At 31.3% G+C, this 22172-nt stretch overlaps 1 protein-coding gene across 1 annotated transcript in view; it reads left to right on the top strand.

The window, feature by feature from the left end:
- LOC129222011 (ralBP1-associated Eps domain-containing protein 1-like) overlaps nucleotides 1-22172 on the top strand; it is a 49465-nt gene that overhangs the window by 7081 nt on the left and 20212 nt on the right. The window contains exons 3-13 of the mRNA XM_054856429.1: nucleotides 4334-4413; nucleotides 5967-6136; nucleotides 7983-8112; nucleotides 10815-10994; nucleotides 11636-11699; nucleotides 11987-12135; nucleotides 13101-13207; nucleotides 14163-14255; nucleotides 16218-16305; nucleotides 17229-17307; nucleotides 19246-19412. Coding sequence (XP_054712404.1) covers nucleotides 4401-4413; nucleotides 5967-6136; nucleotides 7983-8112; nucleotides 10815-10994; nucleotides 11636-11699; nucleotides 11987-12135; nucleotides 13101-13207; nucleotides 14163-14255; nucleotides 16218-16305; nucleotides 17229-17307; nucleotides 19246-19412 — 1240 coding nt within the window. The 5' untranslated portion in view covers nucleotides 4334-4400. The remainder of the gene's footprint in view (nucleotides 1-4333; nucleotides 4414-5966; nucleotides 6137-7982; nucleotides 8113-10814; nucleotides 10995-11635; nucleotides 11700-11986; nucleotides 12136-13100; nucleotides 13208-14162; nucleotides 14256-16217; nucleotides 16306-17228; nucleotides 17308-19245; nucleotides 19413-22172) is intronic.

Genomic DNA, 22172 nt, shown 5'->3' with positions numbered 1-22172 from the left:
TTTAGTAAGTAGAACATTATTTTATGACTGTCATCAAAGTTTTCCATGCTAGTGTAACTCTTTAAGTCGAATTTTCTTTCTTTTTTTCTTTTTGCTCCCCAAAAGGTAAGAACAAAAATAAAGAAATCGGCGCCATTGCCTTGCATCAAAATTGATTCCAAAAAATACCTCTCAAATAATTGAAACTAATTTCGAAGGGACTTCCTTCTTATCAGTTGACTTCTCAGCTATCTGACATTCATGTCTAGCTTGGATAAACTTCTCCAGTTGCTTATGGCAACCAGGCCAGAAAAAATATTGACTCAAATTTTCCCTAGACTTTGTCATTCCCTCATGTGCAGAGGTACCCTCCTGACAAAGAGTAAGTATTTTACTTCTCAAACTTTCCGGGACAACCGCTAATTTTCTAGTGTTACCCATGTGATCCTCCTGAAACCTAAACAGTATTCCATTTTCAAGACAATAATAGTCCTTTTCCTTTAGACCCGTATTTTTCCCCGTTAACTCAAAGAGGGGCTTAAGAGTGGGGCACTCTATCTGCGCTGACTTGAATTCCTCAGGACTTATCCTGGCTAACGAAAATTCTGGCGCATTTATGTCGACTTCTGGAATTTCTACGTTTTCCAAAGGCATTGCGGGAAAAGTTGGAGTATTGTCCAAAGAAACCTTACACTTCTTAGAAGGATTTTTTCCTTCTAAACTTTGTTTTTCGCGAGCCTGAACACGCGTTGTTACAGCATCTAAAGCATCTCCGTTCGAGCAATAATTTTCGAAGCTGTCACCTAACAAAAGCGCAGTTCTATTTCCTAATAAATATCTCCCTTGATCTAATTCGTCACTTATGACTGCCGCCTTAGTTTTCACTTTTCCAAATTTACCTTCTAAGTAAACACTGGCAAGGGGTAAACAAACTTTCTTTTTATCTAAAGGGGTTTGTAACCAAACATTCTCCCGGGTAAAATCGCTATGGTTTACATATTTTTTGCAAACCAAATCAATAGAGCTACCACTGTCCCGAAGAATACGAATGGGAAAAGAATTCACAGTTCCCTCAGTAATGAATGGAGCTAATAGCTCTTCTCCAGCGAGAGTTTTCACGCAATTGACTACCTCTTACGCCACGGGGAATCCACTATTCTTTTTATTCTTAGGACAAGTCGGCCACAAATGTGTCTCGCTGCTACACCCAAAGCACCGCAGGGGTCTTCGCTTCTCAAAACTGCTGTTTACTCTATCGGAAAGGGATCTATTTTGGGATTTATTGCTTTCGTTCTTTATTAGCTCCGTATTTTCAGACAAGTTATTCCTGTCCTTCTTTTTTTCCGAATTAGGATTTTTGACTTTCCTCACTTCATCGTAGTTATCAAGCATGTCTGCTAACTTCGATGAGCTTTTTATTGTTGACCAGTCATCAAGGAAGTGTTCTTTTGCTTCCGATGGGGCTCTTTTTTTCATTTGATCCGTAATCATAAGGTCTTTTAAATTTTCAAAATCCTTAACCTCTAGACTGTCAATCCATTCATTTAGATAGTTTCGAAGCTCAAAAACAAAGTCTTTCCATGTACTGTCGTCGCGTTTTTGGTGCTGAACGAATTTTTTTCAGAAGCTTTCGGCACTTAACTTGAATCGCTTTAAAAGCAAATTTTTAACAAAAGAATAATTTTCAGCATCCTCATCTGATTCACGCGCTATTAGCTGCGCTATTTCTAAGGGCAGTAATGGAATCAAATGCGATACCCAATCACTTTCCTCGATGCCCGCGCGTCTAACTTGCCGTTCGAACATGACTAAGTAGAGACAAATATCACTTTGGGAGGAATCAAATTTAGGTATTAAATTGTGAATACTTGATTGAATTATTCTAGTAGAAGAATATGCTGTTCCCCCATTCGTGCTCGTGCGCATAGCAAGTTCAAAAGCACGTTGTTTATCCTTTTCCTCTCTCTCTTTATTCTTTTCCTCTCTCTCTTTATCCTTTTTCTCTCTCTCTCTTTATCCCTTTCTTCTCTCTCAATTCTATCCCTTTCATCTTTCTCTTTCCTATCTCTAGTTTGCACAATATCCTCTAACAGAATCTGAGCTAGCTCTTCCTCATAATCAGTACATTCGGTAATTTGTTTTATTAAATCCAGCTTCCGTATTTTGGAAGTAAATTGTACCCCGAACTCTGTTGCGAGTTCTTCAAGGTCCACTTTCTTAACTTTTATCAAAAATGCCATGTTAAAATGAAATGCAATTTACAATGAACAAAACTCTTTCAGTAAATTTAAAAAAAAAATACACACACAAGAGTGTTTAAGCGGCATAAAATTAAAGTTATATGAAAAGCATCAGAACAAACAGCAAAAGCACAAAATAAATAAACAATTCAATCTGATGTAAACAAGCAAATGCACTGTTTTGAATTTTTACCAACAAGCTATTCACAACCAACAATAAGAAAAAAAAAACTTACGCTGGCTGCATCCTGGCACTGCTTCAAAGTAATCCAATGCAACATAAACGTTCAAATCACATAGCACTCGCGAAGATTGAGTCAATTTGTTCTAAATATCACATTTCTTGGACAGAACTAAATGCGCGGTTAAACACACAGTTCAGGAGCGGACGTTCCGAACAGAATCAGACCAAGTTGGCCTCACAATTCACAAATAAATTTGTTCACAAATTTCCCCGGAGAACAGGATGTCTCCTTAACGTATGTCACAGCGTCACACAATCGACAGGAATAGCCCAGGAACAACACAATCGGCTAGGGTAGCCGTAGGAACAACGCAACAGGCAAGGATCGCCACTGGAACACTTCGCACATACACATCAGCCAGGTTGGCCAGAAAAAACTTTCGAATCTTTCGAAAAAATATGTCCCAGAGATCAGGATAATCGCGAGACGACTACGAAGTTCCGTTTTTCTCAACAGATCCGCAGGACGATCTTTTCACTCAGTCTAATGACTTCACATCAAGATCGGGGTCGATCTTCTCCATTCAACAAAAGAAACCAGCAGGAGGTCCTTTACGCCGGAGCAAGGAAGCAGGAGCGAAGTCATAAAAACTGACCATAAAATAAGATCGGGGGTCGATCTTTCTTTTTCCGCAGCTAGGCTGCAGCAACACAACTTCTCAATGAAAGATTGCCTTTCTTTAATACAGAGAAGGGAGACGAAAAACTCTCATTTTCTATCTAACTAAAAATCTCCACCGCTGGCTCCAAAATTTATATAGCTGTGGCGTTTTGGTGGTACGTGTGGCCTGCTGAGTGGTAAAGCAAGAAGTTACCAGGGCCCTGTGGCCTACATCGTTTGTTCCCACCCACAAAGTAACCATATCCTCCTTATTTAATACCCCCTTCTTTTAAGCAACCTTATTAACGTCTTTCACCTGAACCACTGGTAAACAGCACCTAGCCACCTTACGTTTTACTCTCCCAATTGTATTACCCACCTCCCTTACCATCAAGTCCCCCAAAATTACAAATTTTCGTTATTCATATTAAAAATTTCGAATCAAGGCTTTTCTGGAGCAAGCATGAAATTTATTTGCTGTCATTGCACTCATAGGATATTTTTCCTCATCTGTACCAGTAGTAGATAACGGGGATAAGTAAAAAGAAATAGGCTCTTTGTCATAGTAGTATGTTTTGAAACATAAATTTGTTTGGTAAACCTTTAATATTTAAATGGTTTTAATTAAATTAGCACACAAATAAATCCTAGAGAGGAACAAGGACTCATTTTTAGTGCCAGTTACTTAAAGTTTTAGACACGTATATAGGCTATTTTTTAATTTAGTATGGAGCATTTTTTGAAAAAATAAGGTGAAGTTTCGTGATGGTAACATTATACTACTTCTTAAATACATTTTCAATAAAAAGATTAAAATAACAGATTTTTTTTAAAAATGGTAAGCATTTTTCATAATGCACTCAAAAGGACAAAATAACTCTTCTGGGTCAGAATTTACAATTTAAGTATTTCTGTAGTTTTAAATTATTCCAAGAAAATGACACCACAAACGAAGAAAAGTGCGGCTCAAGTCATTTGAAACCAAACTTTCTCCGAAAAATATGCATGTTTCAACACTCAAATTTATGATAAGATAATATGATGATAAGAAATTCTCTATCTGACTTGAGCAGCATGTTTCTTCGTTTGTGGTGTCATTTTCTCGGAATGATTGAAAACTACAGAAATACACTTAAATTACCCACTCTGCCCCAGAAAAGTTATTTTTTCCTTTTGAGTGCATTATGAAAAGTGCTTAGTATTTTTTTTAAAAAATCTGTTATTTTAACTTACTTTATTTGCAGAAGTAAGAAAGTATTTTCATTACAGTTGCATTTTTCTCCTATATGTTTCGGAACTCTCTTCAACTGCTATCTTTGATATTTAAAGGAAAGATATGAATGATATTTGTAAGTATTAAGTCATCTTTTTTCAAGCAATAATTTTTTCCCTTTTTCTTTTTTTACTGTAAACAATGTGCTTTTTTAGTCAGTTTTTTATCTGCTTATCTTTATCATTTTTATGATGACACAAAGTCTTTATTTTTTTCAATTTAAAAATAAGTATTTAATCACCATACTGCAGCATGTGTTAGACACATGCTGCGTTGCCCAGCTTTGAGCAGTCTGTCTCGAAAAAAACGTTACGTCAAGTGACGCATGTTCAACAATCAGACTTCAATTAGACTTTAGCAAAATTCTACAGAGAGGAATTTTGTGTTACAGTTATTGTATGGTTTATAATCTCATTTAAGTGCATATATCATATATAAAGTATATTTATATACACACACAATAAAAATAAACCCATCCAAAAAAGCGGGGGCAATAATATTTGATTTGAGTGAATGAATTTCTGATACACTTAGAACAGAATGAAAATCCATGCTTCCCCTGAAGAAAACGTTTCATTGAAATATGTAGTTACAACAACTAAAAATACTCCCCCCCCCCACACACAAAAAATAAATAAATCATTAAAATACATGTGCCAATTGAATATCAATCAACTGAAAACAGTGTATATGTTATAGAAAATTATACACGTAATGTCAAGGCCTCTGGTTGTAATCCTTTCAAAAAAGGAATGAAATCCATTCCACTCTGAATTAAGCTTTAAGAACTTAGAAGATAAGAAATATTCACGGGAAAATATGTTTGGGACGCAATTTGTTCCAAAAATCTGGTCTATTTCATGTATTTTGCATCTTTTACATATTATTGGCAATAAAAGACACCCATGGATGGGTAAAATGGGACTTATAGATAACATTTTATTGGGAAAATTTTCACAAGTAGAGAAATGTGGGGCAAAGTATTTAAAATGGTAATATGCTTTCTCTATTTTTAGCTCCACCTATCTGGTAATATCTTAACTATATAGTAACACATGCAGTCGATTCCAATCAGGAAATAATTGCCCTTGAAGGTCAAAGCATATGACAATACAAGCAGTTTTCAAAAATTGATACTCATATTACAATGAAGTCGAACATGGTTAAAACAAAGTTAAGGGACCGTTAAAATCAAGTTGTGGTAACCATAGTTCATCATAGCCAAAAAACAACAAACAATAGGATGGGGAATGGTGATGGGGACCATGTAGTTTGTCTTAGCAATAATTCCTTTTAAGCACGTTGGAAATAACAAGATTCAACTGTATTTTGTTGTGAGTCAAAAATTATTTTTGTTATTATAAAATGATAAATATCTTATAAAAACATTTCAAATATTAATTGACACCAACTAATATTGGAGTACAGTATTTACTTATACAAATGTGCAGCCAAGCCCTTACTTATGCTTACTTATACACTACTTATGCTTACTTATACAAATGGGCCCAGCTAGGCTGGTCCTAGTCAATTTGTGAAAAAAATTACTTGGTTCTTTAAAGATCTTTTAATGAATTTGTTTTCTTTATTTATTTTCTTATTCGTTACTGGATGTGAATTTTTTTTCAGCATGTTCTAACATGTTAGAAAGCAGGAGCACCTCAAATGCATCGCACATATTAACAGTTTTACCTCCTCCGCCAGCAAAAGGTCACAGAGCATCCCTAACTGCTGGTGGTCGACAAAATAGCATCGTTGGTGAAAATGAAATTTCTCCTAGTCATCAACCTCCTTCACAAGTAACAATTCTGCCTTATCTCTTAACCAGGATTCGATAATATCCGATATTTTGTTATACAGTGAAACCATGTATAATGATACTGTCTATAACGATAACCTGTCTATAACAATACAGTATAACCTCGATATCTGAAATCTCTCAGGACGGGGAAAAAATATGAGATATCAAGGTTTTAAAAAAAATTACCACTAGAAACTCTCACAATTACAAACACGTACGCTATATGCATTTATATATGTACTATGAGACCACTTTGAATTACGATTAATAAAGTAGTCTTCAATATTTTACTAGATTTGAAATTTTATAATTGTCGAAAGTGCACTGGAAGAGATTTTGAAAAAAACAACAATTTCAACTTGGTGTTTCACCTACAAATTTAAAAATTCTTATCTTCAACTAGTAGCTCCCCACATTCAAAAACTTTTCAGCAGCCATTTTGTAGGAGTTAAAAAAGCAGAATAATGAAAATGAGGAACGCATTTTCCTTTTTTTTTTTTTTTGAAAACTGACTGGCGAAAAATCAATCCCTTTTCCTCAAAATGGACAATATGTTCGAGAGAAATGCACAAAGATTCTAAACTCGGAGGAAAACACAGCACCCCTTTCATACCAATACTCCCCTATTATCTTGCTTCAATCTCCTAATCACAAAGTTTCCAAGAAGAGAGATGAAAACTGGTCCCTGGAACTGGTTTTACTACAAAAATTGCCAAAGAAAAACAACAACTGAAAGTTGCTTCTGTGCAAAAATTTCGACGCATCAAGGGTTTCGAAAAATAAATTTTGAGATAGCTATGGAAAATACATAGGGGTTTTTATAGAAAATGCAGCGGAAAAATATTTTTTCGAGACATCAAGGGTTTCGAGATAACAAGGTTTGAGATATCAAGGTTCGACTGTATTTTTTTTTTTTTTTTTTTGGCCCCAGCAAAATGTCTGCATGAATAATCAAACTGTCTGTAACAATAACCTGTCTATTACGATATTTTTTAAGGTCCCAACAGTATCGTTGTAGACAGGTTTTACTGTATATTAGATATTTTGATACATACCCAATATTTTCAATTAACGTAAATTAAATTCTTCAAAAAAGAAAATGCATCCTCAAATCACGCTTTATTTTCTTAGATTATTATTATTATAATATGTGGACTTAAAATTAAGGTTTATTTCCATATTTATATCCATTTTTATCGATTTTAATGGAGTTTTTTTAGCATTAGCTGCCATATTCATTTTTTTTCTGTTAGCTACTTTTACACACTTTAATATGATTCAGAAATAAACAATATGCATTATTCGGTGCACAGTCATTAAACATTATCTTTTTTTCTAACCAACATTTAGTATTTAACTAGGCACTTTTAATATGACTTAAAGTTGTTACATTTCTAATAATTTTATGAATATAAAATAATTTATTACTTTGTTACATTAATGATGCATTAATACAACATAAAAATATAGTTCACAACTTTTTAGTTAATTTTAATAATAAATGTGCAAAATTACTATGATTAATATAATTTTTATATTGAAAATACCGTAGTTGAAATAATATTGAAAAATATCAAAATATCATGATATTTTCAAAATAAATATCGGATATATTTCGCCATATAATTCATGATATATATCGACTAATATATATCTGTGAGCCCTGCTCTTAACTGTATAATTTTATTCTTATAATAATCGTTTATTATTGCATTGTTTTTCCTTTAATTATTCTTGAAATTAATTTTATTCATTTATCTGTTTTTAATTTTTTTTTTTTTTTTTTCAAATTTTATACAAGTTTGGAATTCATGTTTCCTGCTAATAAGCATTATTTTCTACAGCCTTCATCACTCATACTTAACCCATCAACGAAAAATGATTCTCCAAGTTCTTCTCCTGTAGCTGTCAGTGTTTCTCCTCGAAGCTCTCTCTCTTTAACTGGTGATAAAAATTGGTCTTTTCTTCAAAAAGGTAATAAGAAAAGATTTCTTTAAAAAGTTAGGGCTGTTTTTTTTTTTTTTTTTTTGTTTTTTTTTGCTATGCCACTGATAAAAACTGAGCAAACCTGGATTCTCAAACAAAAAAACATGCCAAAACGGTTATATAAATATGCATTTATGCATTTATGTTATGTGTGTATATATAATAGATGGGTGTTGTTGGATAAAAGTAAATAATATGATTGCCAGTGAAGGATTTAGGTATAAGCTAGACAAGCTATAGCTTAGGGCCTCCAACTCCCAGAAAATTGTATGATTTGTTCCTGAAAAAAATGAAAAGCACTTGGGGAAAAAAATAATTTTCAAGTGCTTGGAAACCTTGAAAGTTTGGAAAAGTTAGGCTACAAGCCATGAATTTTCTAACAAATGGGAATTTTCTAACAAAGGGGTTTCTAACAAGTGGGAGGGGATAAGGCAGAAGAACGCTAAAATAAGCTCCTTGCTACATCCTGTACCAAAAGTGTAAAAATCATGGTTATCACGTTTCTGTAACATATTACTTAAGAAAAATGTTTGACTCACATGTTTCACATCTTGCTATTTTTAATTTAATCCCTAACGCAGTATTTTGGAAATTCTTTTGCATTGCTTTCTTTTTTCTTACTTCTACTGCATATTGTAAATCTGTTTAGTATGAAAGAAAGAAATATTACACTACTTCTATTCTTTTTTGTTTTTTGCACTACATGTAATTAAAAAATGTTGTTGTAATGAGAAATCTACAGTTTATTTCTTCTTTTAAAGTTAAAATAGCTGTTTCTTACAAAGTTGGAGCAATATTATAAAACTGTACAATCAAGTACTAATTTGTCAGAGACTGAAAAGTGCAGATGAAGTGCCTTAAATAATTTTAATTGTTCTCGAGTTCTTAGAAATAAATAGATAAGTCTTTGAAACTCTAAAGCAAATTGTACTTCAAAACCAGTACACCATTTCTTTAAAGCATTTTTTACTGTTGCTCATTCTATATTTATCTACTTCATTGTTATATTTGTCAGTGGGTTGGTGGGCTGGTCAAAAACTAATTGTGCCGAAACCCGATGTGAGCAAATAACAATGCATTGCCTTCACTCCTCCCTCGCTCTTTCTCTCCGTCAACTGCTGTCATTGATTTGTCGACCCAAGACCACTTTTTACTGTGTATTATCTTAATTTTCAAAATAAGGATATTAACTTTTTAAAAGTTTTGTTTGTTTTTTTCCTGAAATTTTTGTAGTTCCAACTACCCTTATAAAGGCTTCAAAATGCAGAATTTGCATTTATTTTTTTACACTTTCACCGTGAGAGAGACCCCCAGACTCCCTTGGGAATATTCTATACCTCACTTAAATGGGAGGCTTGTGACACCCTCTTGGTACCATTACTCCTCTTAAAAGGTCGAGCCGAAGTGGACAGCAGGCAAAACACATTAAAACAAAAAAGAATAAAAGCGTAGCTTTATTTATTACATGAAAAAGATAATACATATTGTGGGAGGGGGGACTTAAAAATGGCCTTCTTCCCCACCAATCAACTAGTTGTTCGGACTACAAAAGGGGCCTTATTATGAGAAATAGCTTAGGGCCCCGTGAAATCTAAATCCGTCCCTGAAGATAGCTATGTGTATATAATTAGAATTGAAGTAAATTTTAAAATTAATTTAGAGACTTAATTTAAAATTTTCTTATATTTTTAACAACAAAACAAATTCTCTTCTTGTATTTACATTAAAATTGTTCACAACTAAGACAAAAAATGCATGTTTATTAGAAATTCAAAGCAGCCTGCAGTATAACAAATAAACATTATAGCTTATTTTGACAAAACTTGCAACAAGTGATCAATTGTTATGCTAAAAGATAAATAAAATAATTTGAACAAAACTGAAATTCATTTATGTGTATGGAAGAGACAAACTTGTACCCTGCTGTTTACAATGTTGCAAATGCATTTTCAAAATGGTTATGGCATATTTAATTTTCGTTTGCTCTTTCATTTTGCTCTTTTGATCTTTCGTTTTGCTTTGTTATTGTGTGATTTGTGACTTTTCACATTATTTTCTTTTTCTCTTATGTTTTTGGTTATAGTACTTTTATTTTTAATATTGTTTTTGGTTATTGCTTATTTTTTGTTTTGATTCATGCTTGTATTATGTCTCATCTTAATAGATTTTGCAATGTTTGAATTAAAAAGTTTCGTTTTTCGAACCATTTGAAATTTCTTCAAGGGTGTTCACATAAGAGAATTATTCCAAAATTGATCTGTTTAGAATGTAATTTACCTTGTTCGATCAAAGTTAAGAAAGTTTTCTTTTTGGTCAAAATTGGCTCTACTTTGAGCTTTGATCCAGGGAACTAGAAAGCATCAATTGTTTATTGAACTTGAGTTTTATGATTTGCATCTTTCTGTTTCAAATTCTATTTCTGATTTTGATGCTATTATTGGGATTCTTTTTACAGTAAAATCCCTCTAATGCGGACACTAACGGGACTTTTTTTTGTCCGCAATAGAGGAGTGTCCGCTGGACAGGGGTTTAATAATGTTATTTGCCTTGGAATCGTGGAGTTAAAAATTGTCCGTGTAAGAGGGGTGTCTGTTTGGAGAGGTTTTACTGTAAATTTTAATTTGTTTATTACATTTTGTTATGTACTGCACTCAAACAATTTGAAATTGCTATTTATGATTTGTTCATAGATGGGAGTAACTGGACAAATTTTGAAGAGCACCATCACTTGCTAGGTAATGATGAAGATAACAGTGAACGGCACTCTAGTGATGATGATCTTGATATTTGGTCTATTACTGAGGAACAGCGTGAATATTACATAAATCAATTTAAATCTATGCAACCTGACTTGAAGAAAAAAATTTCAGGTATTTTTTCAGTATTTATTCCACTTTACATCTCAATTCATACAGTTTCATACAGTTGAGATTTTGTTTACGAACTTCTTGACAAAAGTTGGGAAAATAGAAAAACACCGAAAATTGGGTACTCACTTTTATTTAAGCATTACACATTAAAGTAGTCATTGATTTTGTTTAAATATAATGCTTTGAAAAAAAGAAAAGACTGATTCAATTTTTGTTAGTGTTAATATTGTTAAAATAGAATTTATGTCAACAAATTTGAAATGCTTTAATATTTATTATTTTTGTGTGCTTCAAAAACAAAACTGAAGTTCAATAAGCTATTGCAAATTAAGACATCATAAAGTTCAGACATAAGGGTGTGGTAGAGTGCCTAGTTTTAGGAATAAACAATAAAGAATTAAAGAGATAAAAACAAAAAAATGTGGAAGAAGCCTTCCATATAAAAATCTGATGATAGAATTACTTTAACTTTTGATATTGAGTTCATAAAAAAGTTTTGTACTCTTTTACTTCTAGAATGAGTGTTTATGAAATCATCTGATTCTTAAAATTGAGCATCAACTGCATTTGTTTTGTTTCAAATTAATTTCTCATGTTTAATTTATTTTGTATTCAAATACTTTTTTCCTCACTCGCTATAGGTGCTACTGCCAAAGAATTTTTTGAAAAATCAAAATTACCTGTAGTTGAACTTTCAAAAATATGGTAATTATTTCATTTAAGTTTTGAGATTTTTAACATATCATTTCAAGTTTCAGTTTGATTATATTAGTTCTTTAACATGTGTTTTTTAACAAAAAAAGATATCTATATTTATATGGGTTGTATTCTTGTAGCGTATTTAATAGTGTCATAGAAATAATTATTATCTTGCTTTTTATTTTAAATATTGTATATCTTTTTAAATGTAATTTTTAAGTGCAATACGAAGGTTAGAATAGCTGTTCATTTTTTTATCGGTATAAAATTAAATTACAACCATACTTCTTCAGGCAACTGTCTGACGTAGATAAAGATGGTGCCCTTAGTATAGAAGAATTTTGTACAGCAATGCATCTAGTTGTTCTTCGAAGAAATAATATTGATTTGCCAGATGTTTTACCTCCTTCACTTGTTCCAAGATTGAAAAAAACGTCAGAAGGTAACATATTTTTCACTTGAGTGCATTCTACTTAAAGTACAGTAGAGTCTCGAAAATCCGAGTTAATTGGGGCTGATATCACCTTAGATTACTGAAAACTCGGATTATCCAGAAAATTCTTCCAGAGTGAAAATTGACACTATTTGGACGACATAAGGAGGGGCACATTTTACTTCCTTGTACAAAGAAAAAGAAGTATTTTCTTCACAAAAACACTCAAATTTCAACATAAATTTCCACTTTAATTGTGTCTAAACGAATTTTGACTTTGGTTTTTCATGATGTCGGTATGTATTTATGTACACACAGTTTTAGGCAACCAAAACATGCGTTTTGACTGCGCCTGAAACCATTTGGACAAGTTTTCTGTGTCTACCAGAGTGTGCGCATGTGCACGCATCTCGCATAACTCAAAAACAGTAAAAGGTTAGTTGTAAAAGGTTTAAATTTTTTATATGAACTTCATGTGGCGTCTAGTCATGCACCTCCTTTTTTTTATTGCAATCATATGGTCTAAAAGGGATGTTGACACATTCTTTGTCAATAAATCAATGCTCATTTTGTGTATCAAGTTATTATCTCCAAGGCATCTCTGAATACATTTCTTGTAGTCAACGAATATTTCTTATCTCTTTAGGAGTTGTTGAAACATACCTCTCAATAACTTTTTATTACTTACTGTAGGTAGTTAATTAGTTTTACAGTAGTAAAAGTTCTATTTTCAGATTTTAATGAAAATATTTATCAAAAAGCATCTTGGATTAAGCGGAACCTTGAACTTTTGAGACTCGGATTTTCGAGACTGAACTGTATACATTTTGAACTTTAAAAAGTGTTATATATGATGTTATGCTCAATTGGAATATTGAAACTAAATTTGTAATGGATTATTATTTTTATTTGTATGGTTATTGTTTAATTTCCATACTGTTATTAATAGAACATATTTTTAATTACCTCCCCAGATGTAAATATTGTTCCCAATCAGTCACAAAATGCTTCACAAAGCCATGTTGCTAGCAGTCCAAAGCAAACATCTCCATCAGAAATTGTGTCTCCTCAAAGCAAAGAAGTAAGTGTTTAATAATATTTGGGCAATTATCCAGAAAAGTGTTATTTTGCATTCTACATTTTTTAACTTTACAACTTTTCACAAGGGGTGCAGTGTACTTCACACACATCCATTTTCAGTTTCATTATTATTTATATAGAGATAATGCACTTAGTATCATTTTTTTCCTTAGCCTATCAATACCAACAGCATGTTACATTTGTGTTAAATGGTAATGACATTTTAGCATATTTCACCTGACAAGACATAAAATATGTCTACCTTCAATAAAATTTTATGGGTTTTTGACAAAGCTTCACTTAATTTAAGCATAAGAGGAACAGAAGTGCACAATTCTGTCAAAATTAACTCATTATGAGTGCAAATGATATTGAGAGCTGTAATTTTTTTCTATCATTTTTTATAGTAAATCATCCTCTTCAAGAAGCATAAAAATTTCTACATACAAAATTCTTATTTTATCAACCAAGTTATGACAGCTGCTACTAAAACTGATAGTTATTTGAGCTGTCAGTTGCACCTAGCGGTCATGAATACCTGCAAAAATTGTTGGATAGTAATGGCACAAAATGCTGGGGACAAATTCTAAATATGCAAGAAACAGATTGTGTACAATCAAGCAAAAGAGAAACTTGATTTCAAATTAGGTTGCTTGAAGCGTTGTAAAAATCTATTTTAAAGATTCATTTTAGTTTTTTCCTGACTAAGGATGGCAATGGTATTGTAGTACTTACTAATATTTATCCTCTACATAAATAAGTATTTAGCACAGTTAAATGCCTGTTATTTTGTTCTTTAGAAGGTGAAAAATAGATAATAAAAGAAATGAAAAACACTTTTCTAAGGTTGTTATGAGACTGGGACATAAAATTACACCTTTCTACAGAATTGCATGTATGTATAGTGTGTATACATAATTATATACTAATATTCTTTTGAATTGTTTGTATTATAGTGGACAAAATTTAATGATTCCCCTACAAGTTCTTTATCTTCTCCTGGCATGAAACCAGTAAACTTCGATTTTTCTGCTGCATCTGTGGAACAGGTTAGAATCTATTTAATTATTTGTTTTGTTTAATTTGTCTCCTAAAAGGCTGAAGTTATTTTCATTTACAGTGAGACTTCTTTAACCCAAAATATATAACCCGAATGTTAACTAATCCGCATGCCATCGAGCTGAACTATGTTGTGCTGTAAATAAAACTAATTTGAGAAAGAAGAGTAGAAAATAAATGACTTTTTAAACTTTAAAACTTATTAGCTCATTAACACATTATGCACAATGGCTAATTAGAACATTGTGCGCAGAAGTACAGTATTGTACTGTAATGTTTATTGGTATACTTTTTCTATTGTAATACTGTTGATATTCTATGTTTACTAGTTATTAAGTAAAAAATATTTTGCTCTGCAAATCCTTTCTCCCTTTTCTGTTACACTTATGATCCATTTAGCCGGATGTGTTCTATCTGTTATGTACAGGACATATGAAAAGTATTATATTTTCCGTAATCTGAATGATTTAATGGTTTAAACTTTCTTTGGTTCATATTAGTTTGGATTAAAGAGGTTCAACTGTAATATCAACTAAAAGTAAATGATTTTATCAGCTGTATTTCTTAAAAGTAGTATAAATAAAGTATATAACATCTTTCATTAATGAAATTAATAGTGTATTTATTTCAAAAATGTGTGATGTTCAAATTTTTGCATGAAAACTGTCATTTTTACCATCTTGAATTTTGCAAAGAGTTTGTTTCACAATTTTTGCAGAGTTTGTTTTCCTTGCTAGGATTTTTGCTAGATGTTGTCTTTATTTTGAATGAATGTGTTTTTTTTTTTTTTTTAAAGCCTTTTTACATTATTTTTTCAAAAGAAGCACCAATTTTCATGGGGTTGAAAATATTACACGTGTGGCATTTCTAGCTCTTTTTATGCAGTCGCTCTTCTACTGTTATCTTTAATGAACGGTCGGACAATGGAAATATATGAGAATGTGTCAGTACTTATTCCTTTAATGCTCATTTGAAAGAGTTGAACTAAAGTCTGTTAAATTGGTTTTTTAATCTTTTGTTTCAAGAGTTTATGAAATTGTTTTTTTTTTTTTTTTTAAATTTTACCTTGCTTAATTATCTAGCTCTCTGCTTTATATGATCCTGCTTACAACCCACGCTGACAAGATCCGTATTGATTTTGATATAAATGCTTTTTTTTTTATTATTTTTTCCTTATTAGGATTTTATTTTAGAAACTATCTTCTGCACCTAGTGATATCTTCGGAGGCTATTTTTTACATTACACCCTATTAAAACAACTATTTTTAGTAGCGAAACTCTGCGGCAGCCCTGTATTTCCAATAAAAATGTTTTGGGTATTTCTCCCCAGTTATGCTTTTGAATTTTTGTCCATAGGCAAGTCAGTTCTATTACTTAATTTTTTGACAGTGGTTAAGCCTATTTTTGCTTTCAATTGATTTTTCTGTTAGATAACTATTTCCATTATCAAGGGTATTTCTCTTAGTTCTGCTGTCCTCTTTCTAAATAGAAACTTCAATCACACAGCGGGTCCTCTTCTGAACATTTCTAATTATATTTTCAGCTCCATTAAAAACTTACTCATAGTTTGAAGAAACTTAAATAAACTAATCAAATCAAACCCTCAGAAGTTTTCTATGTCGGTTTCTTTTTTATGTTAACTTGTTCGTTTAACTATTACCATTCGGCAGTAACTAAGAAGCTCAAATTCTGTGCTAACATGTGTTACTGTTTTATTATTCTAGATTACTTATTTTTTTCAGTATTTCTTTAAAATAGCAAATAGAACATTTGTATTTTATTGACATTTGAAATTTTAAAAGAAGAATTTCTTTTTCCTGAGAGAGGATGACCCATATGAACACATCTTGGGAGTATGCCAGTCTCGACTTTTGCACTCTCTTATCTCAAGTCAATTAATTTAGTCTATCACACAATTTTAATATAGTATTGATTTTATATTAATGTTTAAGGATCCGAAAATTCTTCATCCAGTTGCAGTGCGATTATCTCCTGAAAGACAGCAAAATTCGTATCCTTCCACAGAAAAAGAACAATCAGGTTAGTCTTGCATTTAAAGTTGTTAATGCATTCTCATAAATATTCTCAATTCATTCAAAAATTGAATTACATTCAAAGTCCTTTCATTTTTATTGCTAAAAGTTATGATACTTTGTTGTAACTACTTAAAGTTAGAAACTGCTGTAAGAATTATTTATGCAAATTAGCTCTGCAATTGTGAATTTGTTTTAATACTGTAAGCATACTTGATGTGGTGCTTTCTTTTCCAATCTGTTAAGGTCAGTTGAAAGGATGAGTAATGCTACAATAGAATGTTTATGTTAAAAAATATATAAAGAATGTCAAATTTGAAACACTTTTGAATTTATTTAATATAAACTTGAACCTTGAATTCTTGACATTTATTTCAACTGCTTTTCAGACTAGAATTTAACAGCTATTATCGTTTACAATGCAGGTTTTTTTTTTTTTTTTTTTTTTTTTTTTTTTTTTTTTTTTTTGCTGTAATTGGCAGAAAATGAAATGCTAGCACCAAAAGAAAATTTATATATAGAGAGAAATTAAACTTTGGCAGTGCATTCATCTATATTCATATTCTTTCAAGTCTCAACATAACTGAAAAAAAAAAAAATAGGGTTTCCACTGTTAGATTTCAATACATTGAATCTTAACACTGTAGATTGAGTCTCACTCAGTTGTTTGCCCAGGCCTCTTAGATAACCAACTCGTTCGTATGTTGGTAAACTAACTACAAAATCTCTCAATTGTACAAAACTGCTTGGTTCTAAGAGTTTCTTTCCTACTAGTGTAATTCATAGAATTCCTACTTCCTTTCATCCGTGTACATGAGATCTTATTTTACATATTTACTTTAATCTGATTCAATACTTGATTTTAACTATTGTTTGTATCTAAAATGAATGCTATATGTAAAACGATTTTTTTTAAATAATTTTTTTAAGGTCTATCAGTTAGTAGTGCTTTAGTATGCCAAGCATCTGAACACAGTGCTGACACCATTAGTGGACCTACCCATTCTAGGTATAGATTTTTGTATTATTCTCTTCAATAATGCTATTTCCTTGTGAACCTGAATAAAAGAAATAATAATTAAAAGATTTGTGAAAGCATTGAAAGTAAATGTGCAGTAAAGCCCTGTTATACTGGTTCTTGATATATTACAGATTAAAGTTCTAGACTAGGAATTCTAAATAGTAGCCACTGGCAACCAGAGTCACAAAAAATGGTTAACACTTTTGACTTTTGGTAGCCTTTTTTTTTTTTTCTTTTTTTGAAAAATATATTCAGTGCAAAAAGTAAATAACCTTAAAGGAGTTGGCTCCGAATTGCATTACCAAGATGGAGTTGACTGTTGTATTGAACGTCTTATGATTAGAAACGTGCTGTAGCACGATATACAATATGATTTTTAACAAACAAAGAAACACACAATTGCCACTTTTGGCAACCACGACTTGATTTTTTGGTAGCCATGTTCAATGAAATGGTCACTGCTAATCTACAGCTTTTCTCCAGAGATTCATTAATCTAAGTAATGTGTTTAGAAATCTTATTTTATTTCTTATGAGAAATCTATACTCTTGTTTATCTAATGTTTTTGTTTATTTCTGTGCATTCTAATCCATTTCAATAGCATCTTAATGATTTATATAATTTAGAGATTATTGAAGATTCAGAGTTCTCATCTGTGCATTCAACGAATTTTTTAATCAACCATTTTCTGCAAGACATTTTCATTTTAATAATATTTTCTGCAGTGTTGTAAAATGGACAAAGGTGGCTTATAATACAAACATTTTCAAAGTATTCTTCCCCTGAAAATATTTATGTTATATCTGCCACTTAAGTTTTCCCCAGGCAACTTGATATAAAAATTATTGTTTTTTGAATTAATTGAAATAAAAAATAAACATTTAATGATTTTTTTTTTTAATGCTGCATCAGGGAACAAAGGAGGAGGTAAATTTTCTTTAAAAATATCAAACCAGTGTATGATTATTTTATAATAGGTTGTTGTCAAACTATTCATCTGTTGTGTGTTAACTTTTCATTAAAAATGTTGTTACGTAAAATAAAACTAAATTCAATTTTGATCTAATAATATTAATGTAGTCATTTTTTAATTATTTCTTTTTTTTTCCTCACTTCTCATCAACATCAAACGCAGTAAAAAGATTTCCAGCTCTCAAAATATGAATTTTGATACAGATTAAATTTCTTCACCTATTTATATTTTAAAAAGCATTTGGAAAGTGTATTTCCTTTTGAGACCTTATGTTACCTAGTTTAAAAGGTATCAAATTTCCTTCTATGTTTATAAAAATTAAAAAGAGAGGGAACAAAATCTTAGAGACGTTGAAAATTATATTATGCTTGTTGTCATAGGCATCTACAGAGCTTCAGAAATGAGGGTACCATTGCTGGTCCACAAAAAAAAAATCTCAAAAGTTATGAGTAGAAAAGTTTTTTAAGCATAAAAAATAAAAAGTTAATGAGACAAAAAACATAAATTGTCAGTTTAGTATTAAAATTTATTTCAATGGTCTAATGGAAGTACCACGGTACCCCTAGTGACCCCAATACACAGACCTATGCTTGTTCTATGCAATATATTAATGTCTATCTCAAGCTTTGCGAAAAAGATGATATTTTTGGGATTAGAAGGTTATGAGATACAATTTCTGATGAAATGATAAAAATAAGCAAAGATTAGTGTACAAAAAAGCTTTAAGATCATTAGCTAAGTTTAAACCACTACTTTAAATATGGGAAGGTTCCCTAAAATAAAGTTCTGATGAATTAGGACAATTTTGGATAATTTTACAAGAGTTGAAAATCTGAAAAATTGTTTGAATCCAAACACTGTAGAAACAATGCTAAACTTTTTTTTCTTAATGTTGTGTGTATTTTTTTATGTTTTCAAATCTCTAAAAAGTAATGTTCTAAATTTTTTTGCAGCTCATTCTCTGGAACTAGTGATACCTCTAAATGTAATAGTTTAACATTATCTTCACAAACATCTGTTAGTCTTCCTCAAGGTCCCAAAAAAGAACCACCTCCTCCACCCCCACCAAGGTCTAAGCACAATCATATCAGAAGTTCCTCCTTAGATTTGAATAAATTAGGTAAGAATACTGTAATCTTGCTTCTGTGTAAGCAGGATTGGGTACTTTAAATTATTACTTATGTTATATTTGTTTTAATTTAAATCCACAGATTACACTACACGCACTCTTTAGAAACTTAGTTATAAAAAATAATTTCCAAAGTGCTTAGAACTCTTTATGTTGACAAAATACTCCTTATATTTTCGTAATTTGAAATTGATGCTGCTTTGGTTTTAAAATATTAGTCTTAGTTTTGTAGCTAAGAGAAGAAAAAGGAAAAATTAAATAATTAAGCTTGAAAAATATTTCTGATGATCGGACATTATATGTTGTCTTGTAATTATTATTTTTTTTGGGGGGGAGGGGGTATTTTTTTCTTATCTAAAGAATAAACGAGATGAATAGGGTTCATTATTGCTAATGTTTGATTTTTCTCTTTTTAACAATGTTTTTTAGCCTACTTTCCCAGTAAAAGTCAGAAAAGGAAGAAAAAAGTATGAAAGAAGGCTTAATGCATCTTAAAAATATCGCGAAAAACAAAAAAAAAGTCAAAAATAAATAAAATAGTTAGATAAATATTGAAAAATTAAAAATTGGAAAGTAGGGTATTGAGATGGGGAAAAAATGTCTGTCTGTCCCCCCCCCCCCTAATAACTTTTGAATGAATAGTCCGATTCGAACAAATTTTTTTTTGTTAGAAAGATCTCAGCGAGGACATCTCATTCCCATAATTCATTTTTTGATTTGAACAATTTTTCGTTCAATTTTTAACAGTTCAAAAAAACTTAACATTAGCGCCTACGGAAAACTGAAAAACAATATAGATTCCAAACTTAAAGGCGGATTTACTTCAAACAAACTTTGTTGGAAAAAGCTCTTGACGACCTACTCCCGACTCCAACTCCGATAGTTTTGTTGCTCCTGACTCCGACGCCCGAAAATTACTCCGACTTCCTGACTTTGAATCTGACTTCGTAGCTTTGGCAAAAATTTATGCACAGAGGAAAAATGGCTGACTCCGACTCTTGGAAATTCGACTCTGACTCCGACTCCTGTATCAAATAATAAGTCCTACTCCGTCTCTGCAAATATTGGCAGACTTGCGGACCTTTCGGGGAAATGACCGATTCCAACTCCGAGTCTTTGCATTTAAAACTTTTGGCTCTCGAATCTAACTCGTTTGTCTCAAAATCAGATGGACTCCGACTCTGACTCCACAACCATGGTTTTTACTGTGAAATAATTGTTTTAAATATGTTTTGATTTTATTTTCAAGCTAAACTTTTAATTTATGTATTCAGTTTTTGGCAGAGAAATTCAGAGTCCTTTATGTTTCTACAGAAAGATATGTGCAGACGATTTTTTTTTCGACAATGAAAATTATTTCTTTAAGTTGACATTTTATTGTTTTTATTTATTTTTGAAAGTACACTAATTCATTCTTAAAATTTGTTTTGGCAACAGGGGAAAAACAGACTTTTTTTTTTTTTTTTTGATATGATTATTTTAATGAGTTTTTAATTTGAGTTTTTTTTTTTTTCCTTTTTGAAAGCGGTTGAAGATTGTTCTTTTGATGGAAAAAATGTATTTAGCTGCTTTGTTTAAAAGGTGCTGCTATTTTATTTGTTCTTTTATTTATTTTTTTTCGTATCTAATTCTTTAGATGAGCAAGGCGTACTTTATTTCTCGAAATCAGCTTAAAATATTTAAAAAATATGTTTGAAATAATTTACGATTTTAGCTAATTTTGAGAATACTGATTAGATACTAGAAAGTCAATATTGGTATACGAAAAAGTAGGCTCGTTTAGTTCTAGACAAAACTTCTTGTTCTCAACTGAATCGATTATTTCAGAAAGGGCATAATTCCTACGGAAATTCATTGGACATACACCCTTTCTGAAATAATAGATTCAACAGTAGTTATGTGAAAGACTTAATTCAGCATACAATGTGGAGAAGTGACATACATGACAATGTATTTGTTTTCAATTTCAGCATGAAAAAAAAATTTTAGTTCTTTGAAATGTTCTGTGTAACTTTCATCATGTTTTAAAATTTGTTTCAGTCTTAAAAGTATTCATTACTTTTAGACTTTAAAAGAATTACAGTTGACCCTCATTTTACTTGGGTTTATTTTATGTGGGTTTGATTTTACACTATTTAAGGTATGCCTCTTTATTTTGCTTTATGCGGATGAGCTTTGATTTTAGGCAGAAGTGGCATTGCAAACTGAAAATTTTCTGCTCCTTAAAAATTCAAATCCGACAACATGCAATATACAGTTTTTTTGGTGTGCTAATAAGCAAGCTTGGATCACTGAAGACATTTAATTTATTTATTTATTTATTTACTTCTGATTACTGCTAAAGAAAGGGGTTCTGGAACCAAAGCTCTTCGATTCATACAAGTCAAGCTCACTGAGAAAGAGTTTTTAGAAAAGAAAAAGGAAGGCAAACCAACAAGGATACTGACATCAAGGACACAAAGTAAAAAACTTTCACATTGAAAGTTTTGGGGCATTCCTTGACCATGGCAAATGATAATTTTGGTTTGTTAGTGAAAGAAGATCTTGCAATGGAAATGATGCAAGAAGTCGAGGACTCTTTAATGCCCTACCAAGAAATATAACAAAAAGTGATGGATGACTGCCAACAGACTCATAAACAGCTATTTTTAGGAGCTGTAAATTTGTTCATGTTTTCTTTATGTACATCAGGCATATGTAATGAAATAATTACACATTAAGTTTATTTTATAAAGAGTACTTTTTTTCATC

This window comes from Uloborus diversus, chromosome 5 (genome assembly GCF_026930045.1).
Source record: "Uloborus diversus isolate 005 chromosome 5, Udiv.v.3.1, whole genome shotgun sequence".
NCBI classification, from domain to species: Eukaryota; Metazoa; Arthropoda; class Arachnida; order Araneae; family Uloboridae; genus Uloborus; species Uloborus diversus.
This window is presented reverse-complemented; position numbering and strand designations above follow the sequence as displayed.